Source organism: Lepeophtheirus salmonis, chromosome 8 (assembly GCF_016086655.4).
Source record: "Lepeophtheirus salmonis chromosome 8, UVic_Lsal_1.4, whole genome shotgun sequence".
NCBI lineage: Eukaryota > Metazoa > Arthropoda > Copepoda > Siphonostomatoida > Caligidae > Lepeophtheirus > Lepeophtheirus salmonis.
Window position 1 is genome coordinate 29,314,573 of NC_052138.2, and position 15,482 is coordinate 29,330,054.

Sequence of the window (15,482 nt, forward strand, 5' to 3'; positions counted from 1 at the left end):
AAATTGAAATTTAATTTTAAAAATTATTGTCCAAAAAAAATTTATTTTTTGTGAACAACTATAGATTTTTGATATTTTTTTTTCCAAAAAATTTATTTTTTAAAAATAACATCGCATTTTGAAAAAAAAAAATTATACATGAAATTTAATATTTGAAATTAACCAAAAAAAAAAAATCAAATACTTAATTTTCTAATAAAAAAGAAAAAATCCATAATTTTGGGGAGGGGGCTACATCCCCTCCAGCCCTCTCCCTGTAGATGCCCCTGACATTTCCTTGCCTTATACGGAGTGGGATTTGTATTAGTTTCTTTCCTCTCACAGCTGATTGTAGTTGATCTATTAAAACTTCATGACAATTTGGCTGCTCTCCTCTGAAAGATTCTTCAATTGTCAGGATTATCACGTTTATTTTTGGTTTCTTTTATTTTTATTTAGTGGCAGGACATGTTTTATGCATTTCTGAAAATATCCCATCTTTGGTTATTTTTTGATCGAGTGGTTGTGAATGAGTAAATATATTTGAAGTAAATGTTTTTTGATTTTAACCGCCATCTCGCCTCTATCCTTAGAGTTTCTTAGTAAATATAAGTCCAAATATAGATTATAGATGCATAATATTATTGCAATATAGGAGACGGAAGGAGGGGAGATAAATAGCTTAGGGCCTCTTAAAATATTTTTTAATACTCTTCGCCTTCGGATTGGTCAGTTTCTCGTGGTTAGTGTCCAATACATCCAAGAAACCCCTCTAACACCACAAACTAGTTCAAAACATTCAAGTTGGCTGTGGTCCCGGAGGTAGGGTTGAATAGTTACAAACAACCGCCACAGTATCACATACACCCAAGGAACCCCCTCTAATATCAAAAAAGAGGCCCAAGCAATAGTTTTTGTGAGGGTACTCCTGGATCCTTAAAACCACCGCCAAAACATTACACATACATTCAATAAAACCCTATAATTACCCCAGCCAGTCTGAGGGTAGAGAGTATTCAACCATATTTTAAGAGGCCCTAAGCTATCTTAAGCTTATCTCCCCCTCTCCTTCCAATCCTTTCTATCGATTTCTTAGAAGATTGGATTTAATTTAAGAAATTGTAAGGAAGTTGTATTGCAAATAATATTACTATAAGGTACTCCCTTGGGGTATGGAACAACCAAATTTGTTTAGGTATTTTTGTCATAAGCAATATTAAGCGAATTTGTAATATATGATTATTCATCATGAAATTTGAACAAAATACGTGCAATTTTCTAACGGGTAATTTTCCCAACTGGCAATTTTCTCCAGGGTTAATCTTTCACGGTCAATTTTACCCAGGGCAATTTTCCAAGTACCGATATTTGCGTATTTTTTTGCATTATTTTCTCCCTTCGTCTGGATTCTTATACCCTAGACACGTGCTTAGTTTGATTTTTCTTTAATATTTACTTAAACAAGAAAATATCCTTCAATCGTCCGAAAAAAGTCGGAATTTGTTGGCAAAAAATTCAAATTTTTTTCCAAAAAATATCAAAATTCATAGCTATTCCCAAAATTCAAAATTTCTTTTGAAATATTAAAATTTTTTGGAAGATAATTAAAAAATCCATAGCCATTCACAAAAAATTAAATTTTTTTGGAAAATATTTAAAAAATCCACAGCTATTCACAGAAAATTTAAATTTTTGGAAAAATTTTTTATATATAAAATTTTCTAGTAAAAAGTAAAAATTCTTTAATTGGGGGGGAGGGGGTTACAATTCCTTCAGCCTATCCCCTTTGGACCCCCATGATAATGGATGCGTTTTGATTTAAAAATTTGTAAAATATCGTAAAAAATATGATTTTTTGTTGTTGTTCTTCTAAAATTATCGAATTGAATCATGGAGTCATTCTTCAAAGTCAACGTTGTCGTTTTGTCTCTTCACCGCTTCAACTTGGCAAAATAACATGTCATATATAAAATTGTTATTGGTAAAAGAAGTTAAGAAAGTCTCATCTGAAGTTCATGAGTAACAAAGACTTATATTATATTAGGTTATATTTGACAAAGATTAAAAACCTATGAATGAAAAAAACAAACAAAAAAAACCTATTTTAGAAAGTTTATTGAATAAAAATATATGTCTTGTTCAAGAAATCAATTCTACAAATGAGAATTGGTAACAAAAAACGAGTTTTGAGCCGTAAAAATGAAGAAACATATCAAAAGGTGTACGCGTAATGCGCAGGGTAAAAGGAATATTTGTATTTACTTGTGACATCTTTAGGACTAAAATACTCATAACGTGAGGCAAATTAGAGCATTGTCTTATAAATATTGTTGAAAGATCAATTTCAAATCTACAATACTTAGTTTCATTCAAATCCTGTATCTCGATTCAAATCCATAATTTTAAAGGAACAACATGAAAAAATATTTATAAATTTTCAAACCAAAAATTTTCTTGTTTAGAGGAATAAAATGTAAAATAATAATTTCCTCGTACAAAATTTCGAACTTTTGTTATTTATGTTGACTATAACTCTAGTAAGTATGCCATTTTTAAAAAAAAAAGGTGAAATTTGGAAGCTACAAGGACAATGTGCAGAGGTTCTAACTTTATATTTCTTCATTTTTTATAAAAAGGAACATTTTTGGACTATGATCCCACAAAATTTACAAAACCCCCAATTATACATGTTATAAATTTATAGTATGTCCTACATATTAAGTTAATCAACTTTTCTTTCAGATGTCCACCTGGATAAATGATATTGCTGGTAAAGCAGAGTACCTATTGAATACCATTGACCAAAATGCGTCTCGAGTTTTAGAGAGTGATTTCGAACCTGAATTTAGAAAAAAAGAGGCCCTTAACAATGATGATTTAGAACAATTAGAAATATCGCAGACCTCAAGTATCCGTGAGTTTAAAATTTCAATGATACATTTTATATACAGTCTACCTACATACAGAGTGGGAATCCAAAACTTTGAGTAATATTAATAAATTAGGAAAAAACGGGGTTTTAATAGAATGAAGAAAATAAAACTCAGAGCTAATTTGTGATATGTTTAAATAATTTTTTTTCTAAACTTTTTATTCAATATATCCTCTTTCACAAGCAATGGCAGCCTCTACACGGCAACGAACAGATCGGTGGCTCTTGACGATAAAGGCCGTGTCCATGGCGTACCTTGTTGTCATGATAGCAACTCAGAGTAAATCAAAATTTCGATGAAAGGTGCAGGATACAATTTTCTACAATAAGCAAAAATGCAAAGTCCAGGGGGTTGAGGTCCGGGCTGGTGGGGTAATTACATGGCCAGAATTAACCAATATTATTGCTACATAAGTTTTGGTTCTTCTTAGATGTATGTGTCTGTAATGGATTTCTGGATGTTGTATGCAGTCTAGATGGGTACGCCAACAATTTCTGTAGCCTTCTCGTTTTTTGGATTTGGGCAGAGTAGATCGCACACGCGTTACCTTTATTGTTGTCGCTCTAACATTTTTTACAATTAGAGACATGTACAAAACTTGATTATTTTTGTTTCAGCTAAAGTTGGGTTGAGTAATAAAACCTGGTAGTTAAAAATTACAGTGACAGCTAGGGGTTTATGATTTTTTTTCCCCAAAAAATTTAATATTTTGAGAATAAAAGTGAAATTATGAATTTTTTTCCAAGAAGTTTAATTTTTAGAAAATAGCAATGGATTTTTGGAATTTTTTCAAATTTAATTTTTTGTTAATAGCTGTCCATTTTGTAATTTTTTCCCCAAAAAGTTATTTTTTTTAAAAATTTTTCTCTAAAAAATTGAATATTTTGAGAATAAAAGTGAAATTTTGAATTTTTTTAATCAAAAAATTAAATTTTTGGAGAATAGCCATTAATTTTTAATTTTTGTTCAAAAAAATTTAATATTTTAGAGATTGATTTTTTAAGAATTTTTTTTTTTTTTTTTTTGAATAGGTATCTATTTTTGAAATTATTTTTCAAAAAATTTAATATTTGAAATTTTTTTCCAAAAAAAATATTTTTTTTTGAATAGCTATGGATTTTTGAAATTTTTCTCCAAAAAATTTGATTTTTGAAATTTTTTCCAAATAATTTAATATTTGAAATTTTGTATTATTAAATACTACTGCAAGTTTTGGGTCCTCATACTCTAAATACAATGATTGTTTGATATTTTTAAATTGCGTTATTGTCCCAATTTTACCTCATTATCACCCATTAAATTAATTATCTATACCTATTTTACAGAAGAGACTACGAATTTCTATGAGATTACAGAGGATGGTACTTCACATGGAGATGTCACAAATGGGTCTATCGACAAGTAAGAAGATTATATTTTGATTTAAGCTATTTGTTGTGCCAAGTTTTCCTTGACGTGGATAGAGTGACCATATTTTGATTTCTAAAAAAGAGGACACTTTCCTCTGGGAGGGGAGGTTTTTCAAATTTTTAAATTTAAGAACAAAGGATGATTAATTCTTGTTTTTTTAGTTTATATATTTTGCTTAAAAAAATATTTTTGTAAATTTTAAATTTATTTTAGATATTGAAGTCCATTTTTAAAATATGTCATTTTCCCGTGAATTAACAAAAAAAAAAAAAAAAAAAAATCCCCAGACAGGATGTAAAAAAAAAAGGATATCTGTTGATATCTTTACCCAGAAATTTCTCAAAGAATCATTGATAGACTTAAAATAGTGGTTCATAACTTAATTTTTCTGGATTTCTTTCTGTTTAAGGAAAAAAAAAAAAAAAAACCCGGTTATGTTATGGTATTTTTCGATATATAGTCATAATTTTACAAATGGCAAATCTCAGATGGTTTAAATTGCTCCATCTGCTTCCTACATAAAAATCTAATTGTAAACTTGAAATTTTTTCTCGTATAAAGAATAAAAAAATCATCAGAAATTGTACTTAAAAACATTTTGAGCTGCAAGCCATCGTTGTAAGCCCATCAATGGTGGTATTCCTGTGAAGATTTATTCATTTTCTCATGGCTAGGATGTTCAACTGTGCTCTTTTGATAAAAAAGTCTTGAGGGGGGGTCGTTTTATGACGGAAAAGTGGGATATGTTGAAAATCCTCCCAAATATAAAATAGATTAAAATTAACGAAAGATAAAAATCTAAAATTTTAAACTTAACATTTTTATATAAAAACCATGTTTTTATGAGAATAGAGCCTTTTCTCCCACATCATAAATTGCATAATAATTGATGGAGACGCCATCTTGGAGGCTCATAGTTGATATTTTTACTACATAAAAATGTCAAATTTCCAATAAACCTTTATAAAACTCCATCAAATGGTTTTATGAATATAACAATTTCTTAACACTTGCATTTAATACTATTTGATGGCAATGATATGCACTCATATTTGAATTAAATCAAAGTAATATATACTAAAATAGCTAGATTTCTACAAAAAATTTTTTACTATGGACAAGAAAAGTAGGACAATTAGATACAAATATCTAACTTTTCCCATTGCTATATTTACTTTGTTGTTAACAATATGTAAATAAGATTGTATAACGATGTAATAACATATTTTTAATACATTTCAGTGTAACATATATAATAAAACATTTATTGATCTAATTTTGATATCCAATAGTCGACTATTTTCCTTAATAATAAACCATTAGGCCGAGACTGAAAAATTAGTTACACATTTTAACACCTTCTATTGAAATTATATATTTTTTAAATAAAATAATGATTTATATGTCTCAAAATTTGTGCACATATTCCTTGACTATTCTTATATTAGTAGGTAGCAAAAAAAAAAAAATAGTATACGTGTAAAAAATAAATAAATGGAAAGACTCAATGGACAACATGCTCGGGAAGTATTATTCTCTTGAACTCAATGTGCGTTGGTTCTCGCCTCAGTCGATCCTAGAGAATTAAATTTACTTTATGTATATGGACTTCAAAGACTTAGATCGAATGAAATATATACTATTTGAAATACTAGATTATAGCAAGGTTAATACAAATATGGGGTTATAGAATAAGGCTTTTGCTACAAATGTGTGACTTCCGCCTCGCTTTTTAATAGTGACGTCAAAGAGTATAATGTTACCAAGAGTAGTATATATTATTCTTTGATTGTTAGTGTTAGAGTTCTGCTGTTATACTCTATGGTGTCATATAAGACTGTCTTTCCCAGTAGGCGGTACGGTACTTCAAATTGAAATGTTCAGGAAAACCTGGTTACATGATGGCATAACCTTGTATTTATGTAAACTTTTTCTATTGCAATGATATTTTTAAATAAAAAAATGGTCTATATGTCTCAAAATTTGTACACATATTCCTTGAATATTCTTATAGCAGCAGAGAAAATAAAAATATGGTATGCTTGCTAAAAAAATATAAAAAAATGTTATTCAAGTAAGTTAAAATTTGATTACAACTCGTCTTTTCTATTGAAAGTAAACTTTTTTAAATAAAAAAAAAAATGATATATGTCCCAAATTTTGTACACATATTCCCTGACTACTGTTACATAAAATGTTATAAGATAAAAAAAAGTATGTCTAAGAAAAATGCAAAAAAAAATAAAATGAAAAGTATCGTTATGCGTTGAGTCGCATCACATTTTTTATTTATTGAGATCTCATGAATAATGTTACAAATATCAATTGTTCATGTACTTCATATTTAAAGAAGAATGAAAAGTTGAATCTATAATGATGTAAATCCGGTGTGTTTTTTTAGCTGGCCCGTTAATTTGTAATTGGTAGTAGAAAGAAGGAATTTTCTTTCCTTAGCAATTGTCATTCTTATTTAATTCCTGTGTACTGAACATTTTCTCCTAAACAGATTCAATCATATTCAAAACCTGTTTGAACGTACGTGTGTGCTCATAAAATAACCTTAAAAATGTGTTACAGGGTTATATTTCTAAGTCCTTGTTAGACTCAGAGTAGAATTGGGGATCGACTTTAAAGTAATTCTAGCAAATTTCCTTATTTATATCCTTTTCTCCTTTCTTTTTTGTCACAGCTGATTGAAAGAGATCGAATGAAACGTCATGAGCATTATTATTTCTCTCCTCCAAAAATATTCTTCAAATTGTAAGGTTTACCATGTTGGTTTTCGGTTTTTTTTTGTTTTTTTTTTACATCCCCAATCTACACCGGATTTTCATTATAGATATATTATTTCTAGATCCTCATGAGTAGTGATGTAAGTAATGTGCTTTTTTTTAGTATCCCCTCTTTTTTGAAATTGGTGGTAATCCGTAGAAGGAATTTTCAATTCCTCAACTGTTGTCATTACTATTTAACTCCTAAGAAGTGAACTTGCTTTTGCACTATTTTCAATTATATTCAAAACCTGATTGAATTTACTTATCCTTAGCTATTGTAATTATCATTTAATCCATGGATAGTGAACTTCCGTTCCTTCTACATTCAATTATATTCAAAACCTGATTGAACATCGTGTGCACTCATAAAAGAGGGAGAGTCATCCTGAGGATTTGTTGCGGAGTTGTAATTGTAAGTCCTTCTTGGACTCAGAGTAGAATTGGGATCGACATTGGAGTAACTCTTACCAATGTCCTTTTTTTCTTCCTCTCTATTCATAGCTGATTGTAGCTGGTCTCCTTCAAAACATTATAATGATCAGGGGAGTCCGCAGGCGGGGGGCTGGAAGGACTGTAGCCCCCGCCCCGAAAAATTAAGGAATAGAAAATTTAATACTTGAATTTTTTTTTTCAACATATTTAATATTTCAAATTTGATTTAATTTTGAAATTTCTTTCGAAAAAATTTAATATTTGAATTTTTTTTTTCACAAAAATTCCCTTTAATAATTAATTTTTTTGTAAAATGGTTACTTTTTGTGTCAAACATTTCAATGTCGAAATTTTCAATAACTGTAAGCATTAACTCGTGTTTTATGTTGATTTGATAAACAAAGAAAGACATTCAATTGTATAATAACAGGGGGGTTAGGTAATTTTACATTTGAAAGTTATTGGCAGTCTAATATTTCTCCTCCTTAACAAACATCCTTACTTTCCCCTATATAAAAGAACCCCGCAGCATAAACATTATCTTTGAACTGGAATAAACGAATTATTGGGTTAACATATTATAAAATCTTCTTAGCTAAGGAAATCCGTCTTCCAGACCTCGGATGAGGATCTTCTAAAAAGTAAAATATATTAGATAAGATAATAACTCCTAATTATATCTGCGAATAATAAGTAAAAAGTGTCTCTAGTGGACGAAAAATGTTTTTGTGCACCACGACATTTTGCAGCTATTGATCAGGTGGGTCCTTGTTTCACTTCTTGGTTTAAAGCCTTAGTTTGTACGCTATTCGTAATTCCTGTAATTTTTACATCTTCAATGATATTTTATAGTATAGCTAAAGAGGATTGATCAGGTGGGTCCTTGTTTCACTTCTTGGTTTAAAGCCTTAGTTTGTACGCTATTCGTAATTCCTGCAATTTTTACATCTTCAATGATATTTTATAGGATGGCACCTCACCCCAAAAGGTTGCGGCCCCTTGCACTAGATTATGATTTATTGTGTTGTTCACACATAACAAAATATGTATACCTAGGTACATCCATGTAAAATATTGGTACTATACACGATTATACATTCATGCAATATAATTATTTTTCAAGATTTATCGATACACATAGTTTTTAGTTCTTTTGCTTTATTTAAAAAAAAAAAAAATAGTTACACATATTATGTATGTACATAGATTGCTCAAAGGTAGTTGGGTACTGTATGCTGTACCTACATACAGTATGAATAAAAGATGGCTCTTCTTTTTCATTTTCTTTCCAAAGAATTCGTATTGGTAGTAGTGATGAGGCTATAGAAGATTTTCAAATTAGTACCAAGGTTATTTTATTATTAGGAGTACTTGATTAACACATGGGATGGAAATTCCTGGACTTCACATAAAAAAATGACGCTATTTTTTTTTAATTCAACTCATTTTTAATTAATACCAACCTTCAAAAAGCAGGTGTTCAAATTCCATGACAATCTGTTCTTTAGTTTGTGAGTTATTGGGCTAAGTGACACGCTACTTTTGTTATTTTCAAAACTATGAATCAAAAACAATTTCGTGTTATATTTTTAAACTGATTCTTGATGGGGAAAAAATACCCTTCAGGCTAAGCAATGACTTTAAAAGTGTTATCGTGGCTACGCTCTATAAACTGAATAAAAAAATAATAGCAATACTATAAAAAAACCGAAGCAAATTTTGGAGGAAAAAAACCCGAAAAATCTTTGTTAAGGCCGGGACTTCTCAGCCCAGGGGCTATGTTGATTAAAAATAATCATTTTAATCCTTCTTATAGTTTTACGCTAGGGTTGGGCCCGTGTAAAACCCGTACTTTTGAACTCGTATCTGGAACATTAATGCATATTACCCATTAAAATCTGGCGGATAATTATGTGTCGACTTGTAAAAATAAGAAAAAAGTATTCGGATCGTGTTTTTTTTTTGGTGGTAACTGTTTTATCCGGATATTTTGTTATAAATCCATCACTTTTGACGTGTATTTTTTCGTCTCTTCGTTTTTTATGAGTACTTATATTCGCAAGTGAGGAGTCATCATTAGAGTTGAGATGTTTGTAATGAAAAAACTACCTTTAGAAATTAGAAAAGGAAAAACGATTATTGCGTGTGCTCTTTTTTCTTTTTTGTTCAATATTTAATCGGTGGTCGTGGTGTGGTGTTAACTTTTCTCTCTCATTATTTCTTATATTTGTTTTAAATTGTTTTAAAATGCATAATAAAATAAATATATATGAATTGAAATATAATTACAATATTTTCCCTGTATTGATGGTAATTTAGATGTAGAAGGTTCTCTTCTTTATAGGAGTAACCATTTTCCTCAATTGAAATATTGGCCGTCTTTTTTTAAAAATGTAAAATTAGTTAAAAATACATAATGAAATTATAACATATATTTTTAAATATATGTTATAATATTATTGGTGTTCTAATGTTGTATTTAATGTTGAAGGTTCTCCTTCCTATTGCAATAACACATTTTCTCTAAAAGAAATATAAAATAAAAGACGTTTGATGTTAACAATAAGTGCCATAAGTACTGCTACTGCCTTATTCTTGAGTTCTCAAAAAAAAAAAAACCCAAAAAAAACCATAGTGTGGATTGAAATTTAACCGTTTTCAAATGGTGGATGAATTTTTTTAATTTCACTTTATGAACCCATTTTTTTCGGTCTAATTCTGTTGACTATTTTTTCTCCCTGCCCCAATTATACGAGTTGTACAGATATGAAACAATTTAAAATGGTTATGACGTTACTGTGCCCTGTCCACAATTTGGAAACTTCACATGATGTCATCAAGAACTCATCTATAAAATTGGTCATGAACAAATTTTGAATTTATTTTAAAGAATGGATTATTTTTGTAACAAGAAAAATGATAGGGTCTCAAATCCCTTTAGGATTTGTAGATCAAAACCCAAGACTACTATTTACAGATTATTTTTTGATCCTTATGGTTTGTTATCTTTTTGAATGAAGGTTGCAGGATAGATTCTTTTTAGATAAGGCTTATCATTCAGTGACTTTTAGGGAGAAGGAAAAAAAAAAGTTAAAAATACAGCTTAATGATTTATTTTTGTACAATGATCCAAATTCTATTATTTATTCGACTTGTGTTGAACATAATTAGAGTAAAGGAAATCCTAATGATAATGCATAATTTATACGTTGCCATCTTTAATATGTTTATATCTCTTTCTCAAAATGTTTGAACGTAATATACCTGTTTAAAGCTTTGAATATTTAATAAAAACTAATCAACCTTTTTAAAACACCCTAAACAGATTTTATAGGGGATATCTCGTTTTAAATTTCTACTTTTGGCGGCAAAAGTAATATTATAGAGGACACATTTCAGTGAACTGGGATTCTATTGCTCTGAAAGATAACCAGATGGTATAGATTGAATTAAAAATAATGGATTCTCAATATGTCAAGTGGACAAATAAGGTTAGGGTGATACTTGGAAGCTGACGGGAGTTGATAGGCATAAGCAAGTCTTATATCGATGTGAATCTATGATCATGGTGACTTCAACGGGGATGAACGAAAGGGATTCATGGATTGTTCTATAGATGTAGCCTTCTCAGAGGATCGGTCTTTGAATTCGTCTTGATCCTTCACTTGCAGAGGATTGATGACTCCTTCCCTCTCCAAAAATTCAAGTATCGTCAGCTGATATGCTGCCTCTCAGGTATCCAGGCTGCCATATTTCCTTTATATTATCTCAGACGTGTTTTTTTAACCAAAAAAACCTGTTTTAAATGTAAAAATTTTTAAATATCTTAAATTAACAATGAGTGAGTAGTAATATGAATCAATTGATTAAAATAATTCTCAAAAAATGATGACTCTTTAGAAACGAGTGTGTGTAGATAAAGCACAACCTCTGAGCGACCTAGAGATTAAAGTACTTCTTGGCTCATGACGTCATATTTAATTAAAATCAAGCTGCTGTTATTATTTTTCCATTCAAGAGGGAGAATTTTCAAAGTTTTGAGTAACTACGTGTGAGGGTGCTCATGAAAAACAGAAAGAAACACTGAGGATTTGTTACTTCATAGATTAAAATAATATTTTAATGGAAGAGGGTTCTATTTTTTTGTAGTTTTTACTCTCCAAAGCTGTTATCATTATTCTTTAATTCTTGAAGAAAGAACATCTAAATATTAAGTACTTACTAGTGATTGTCATCAAAAAGGTAGAGATCAAAAACGATTATTTGTTGAGGAGTTATAAGTTTAAGTCCCTGTAGGACTGGAAGTAGAATTGAGGATCGACATTAGGATAATTTCTGCCAATATCATTGCTAGATACGGAGTGGTATTTGCGTTTATTTCCCTCATCTCATAGCTGCTCGCAGCTAATTTAATGAAACGTCATGACAGCTTAGCTTCTCTCCTCCCAAACATTCTACCAATTGTCTAAGTGACCACGTTAATTTTCGTTTTTTTTAATAAACATAACAGCAGATAATATTATTTGTATCAAATGGTTATCTTTTATATTTAATTTAAGCAAAGTTTGTCCGTTAGTTGACGCCTAATTACTTCAGGCAATGTGGGGGTACTACTGATAGTTTATACTAACAGAGACCCAAATTTGGAGGCACTAAAATGAGACATTTTTAATGTTTTCTCCACTTTTCCAAAAACAGAAATTATCTGTAAAGTTTGTAACCTACAATCGAGACCGTTCTAGAGACCAATGGCAATTATTTAGAATGAATGAACCATGTATACACTCCTATATATATCTGGTACCTAAAAAAGTTCGATTCGTTTTTTTCTATGCCGAATATATACTAAACTTTAAAAAAGTTTAAATTCCGTATTTTTTCCCCCCCCACCCACTCTGTATAATTATACAAAGGTCTGTTGGATGATTAATATCCTCTCAAAAGTTATTATTTGTATGCGCTGTAAGTAATTATGTATTGGTCCTACAAAAGTTATTTCTAATTAAGATTAAAAAAAGACCTACATACTGATTGCAGTTAGTTGTAAAACAAATAAATAATCCAAGGCAAAAGTCATGCCATGTTCTTACCTTCTTAATCAATGAATAATTATAGACCTAGAATCATTAACACCCCTTATTCAAGTCGGGAAAATCTCTTGATTTTATTATTTCTCGTTCAACTGTATGTACATTGTACAGTGTGGGGAAGCAAATTATGATAATTTTCAGGTCGATTTCATGACATTTTAATGAATTTTTTTTGAGAAATATGTTGAGGGATTTTTTTTAATCATATAATTCTATCATAATTTAGCTTTGTTTTGATGCATTTTTTTTAAAAATCGGATACTAAATGACTGAGCATGAGGCTAAAAGTCGTCGTGCGTTCGACTTGTTTGCCGCACATATATCCCAAAAGACATCGTTGCCATTGTTGGGGTCAATGTAAGGACCATCCGCAATATCCAGCATGCCAAAAACGTTGGCAAAGGAGCGGTCAGAGCTCCAGTAAGTTGAATTCTTTTGCCAAAGCTGTGCTGATTTCTGGCTTCCATCATTCCCCGACTTTAACCCTCTTGATTACTTTTGGTAGAGTGCCATCGAGGGCCACACAAATGCAACTTCACGCCGAAATGCAGATGACCTGAAGTTCATCATCTCCAACGTCTGGGCCAATTACTCTGAGGACAAAAATGTCTGAGCCTATACTAGCGTCAGGCACTGTATTGAGGCTGACATTGCTTCTAATGGATGGCATATAGAATAAGATGATTTGTGATTTGCTTACAGTTTTCGTAAATTTATTTTTTCAAATCAGTTTATAATTTTTTTTTTGAATCTTTATTCATATCATATATGTAGATGTATACAAAAGATAAATTGCTAGGAGGAATTTCGTTTTATTCATAGAAATAAGGATTTTAGCTTAAAATTAGTACTCATAGCCAAGATCTACACCTTAAAACAGTTAAACATTCCGACAATCAATAAGTCATAAAAAATACTCACACAGTAGATAGTATAAAACATGACAATCAATCCATTGGTCTCCTTCGATGAGAGCTTCGGAACATCGTTATTCAAGTAGTTCTATTTCTATTATATTTGACAATGTCAATAGTAGGATTCTAAGAATCACCACCCATCCCTTGTATTTTCAATGCAAAAGCACCTTATCTTGCTGAAGATGACAAAAATTATTGCTATAAGTTTTCTCCAAGAATTGGTTCTCCACTTACAAATTTATTGCCAATAAGGGATTTGGCACTCAAAAGAGTGAAATGTACTGCCCCATTTTCTGCACTTTATCGTCCTTGCCTTGTAGGCAAGCTGAACAAAATGGTTGACTTTAAGGTATTAATGTTTTCCCTCTCCATATTTAGAGAAACAAATTTAATTATAACAAGACACTAAAGAGCACTCTACAAACGCATGCAAAGTATTATTAAAAAACTTTCCACAGTCTTTACAGGATCGTAGTAAACAATAACGTCTGTGGAAACCTGGAATTAATACGTAATTTTTTTTTTGCTTGGACAACTCCACACATAGAATCGTGTCAGGCCAAGACTCTGACAGTTTCAATTTTCTGTTGAAATTTTGACATATTTTGTAGGATATATCAGCACATGAAGGCGAAAGTCTCGTCTTTATGTGCTAGGGCCCTGGATGTAAATGATGTCTCACAGATTTTCGGAAGTAGAAATCGATATTTTTAATCGTATAATAGGGAGTTTGTGGTACTGTTCAAGACATAGACAGTAATTATATTATCAGTGATTGCTTCCATTTCTAAGTTCCTAGGATTTTCTATACTCTTAAAAAATATATTTTGCATGCATTTTGTCTTACAATATCTACTAAGGGTTGAAGTAGAATCAAAGACAGGATCCCCGTGTCATATAATTCTTTGTAGAGCTACCCAGGCTTGAGAGATGGACTCCAAAAAACTATATGATTGGTCAGAACTGAGCATAATCCAAGAATATAATATACTCGGATGATAAAATTTGGAGTTTTTGAACCAATAGGATTTGTTTTTTCTGACCGGAAAAATTTGATCCTGTACAAATATAATAATTTTGAAAAGTGACCTCCATCGTCACTAATCATGGCCTCAATCTGGGGACTGAACGCCTTCCGTGTGTTTTTGTCAAACTCCAGGAACATATCTGTCCATTACTTCTCAAAAAAGTCTTCCAGTTTTCCTCACGGATTCGTACAGGTTTTCTTTTCGACGGCGCTTCCGATCCCGTAGTCCAAGGGGTTAGATGATGACAATATTGTTCTAGCTCCCTAGCATCTAGACAAGATGCTTTGTGACATTGATGGGGAGCACCTCATCAACGCAATAGGCTAAGTAGTGGTTGTTCCAGAGGTTTTAGGACTGGACAACAATTCAGAGTATCCCAAATAGAGTTCTAGAAGAGTGATATCCTGTTTCTTTTCCCTTCCATCTCAGAAATGGTTGGTGAAATTAATTTTTTTTTTACAAAAGTTGTTTGTGTATATATAACATTTTATTACTTTCTCTGGAAATATTTACATTAATTTTCACGACTTGCTTCCTCACACTGTTTTAAGCTAACTTGGACTGTACCGATTTAGACAACAGTTCTGAATTTGATATGTATTGGACAAAAATTGAAATCCCTATTAATGAAACAAAGAAACACGAGGAAAAATCTATCATCCATAACCCTTTTTGTGTGATAGAAACTTAAAAAAATATTTTTTTTTTATGTTTAACAAATCAAACCTACAAATGAAAGAAGGATAAATATAACGTTGTATTTTTAAAGACAGTTGCTGTAGTCCAAAATGATAAATAATTATAATATTGTTTCTAATTTACCATAAATGAATTTTGGCACTATATTTGATAATAATAGATTAGACACTTGGATTCAAAAAATGAGATTTGAGTAGTAAAATTGAAGAAATAAATGAAA

The 15,482-nt window shown here is 30.6% G+C and overlaps 1 protein-coding gene across 1 annotated transcript in view; it reads left to right on the forward strand.

Annotated features, from left to right (window-relative positions):
• Nucleotides 1–15,482, forward strand: part of LOC121122360 (golgin subfamily A member 5) — a 57,248-nt gene that overhangs the window by 12,193 nt on the left and 29,573 nt on the right. Inside the window, exons 2-3 of the mRNA XM_040717333.2 lie at nucleotides 2,722–2,893; nucleotides 4,238–4,313. Coding sequence (XP_040573267.1) covers nucleotides 2,722–2,893; nucleotides 4,238–4,313 — 248 coding nt within the window. The remainder of the gene's footprint in view (nucleotides 1–2,721; nucleotides 2,894–4,237; nucleotides 4,314–15,482) is intronic.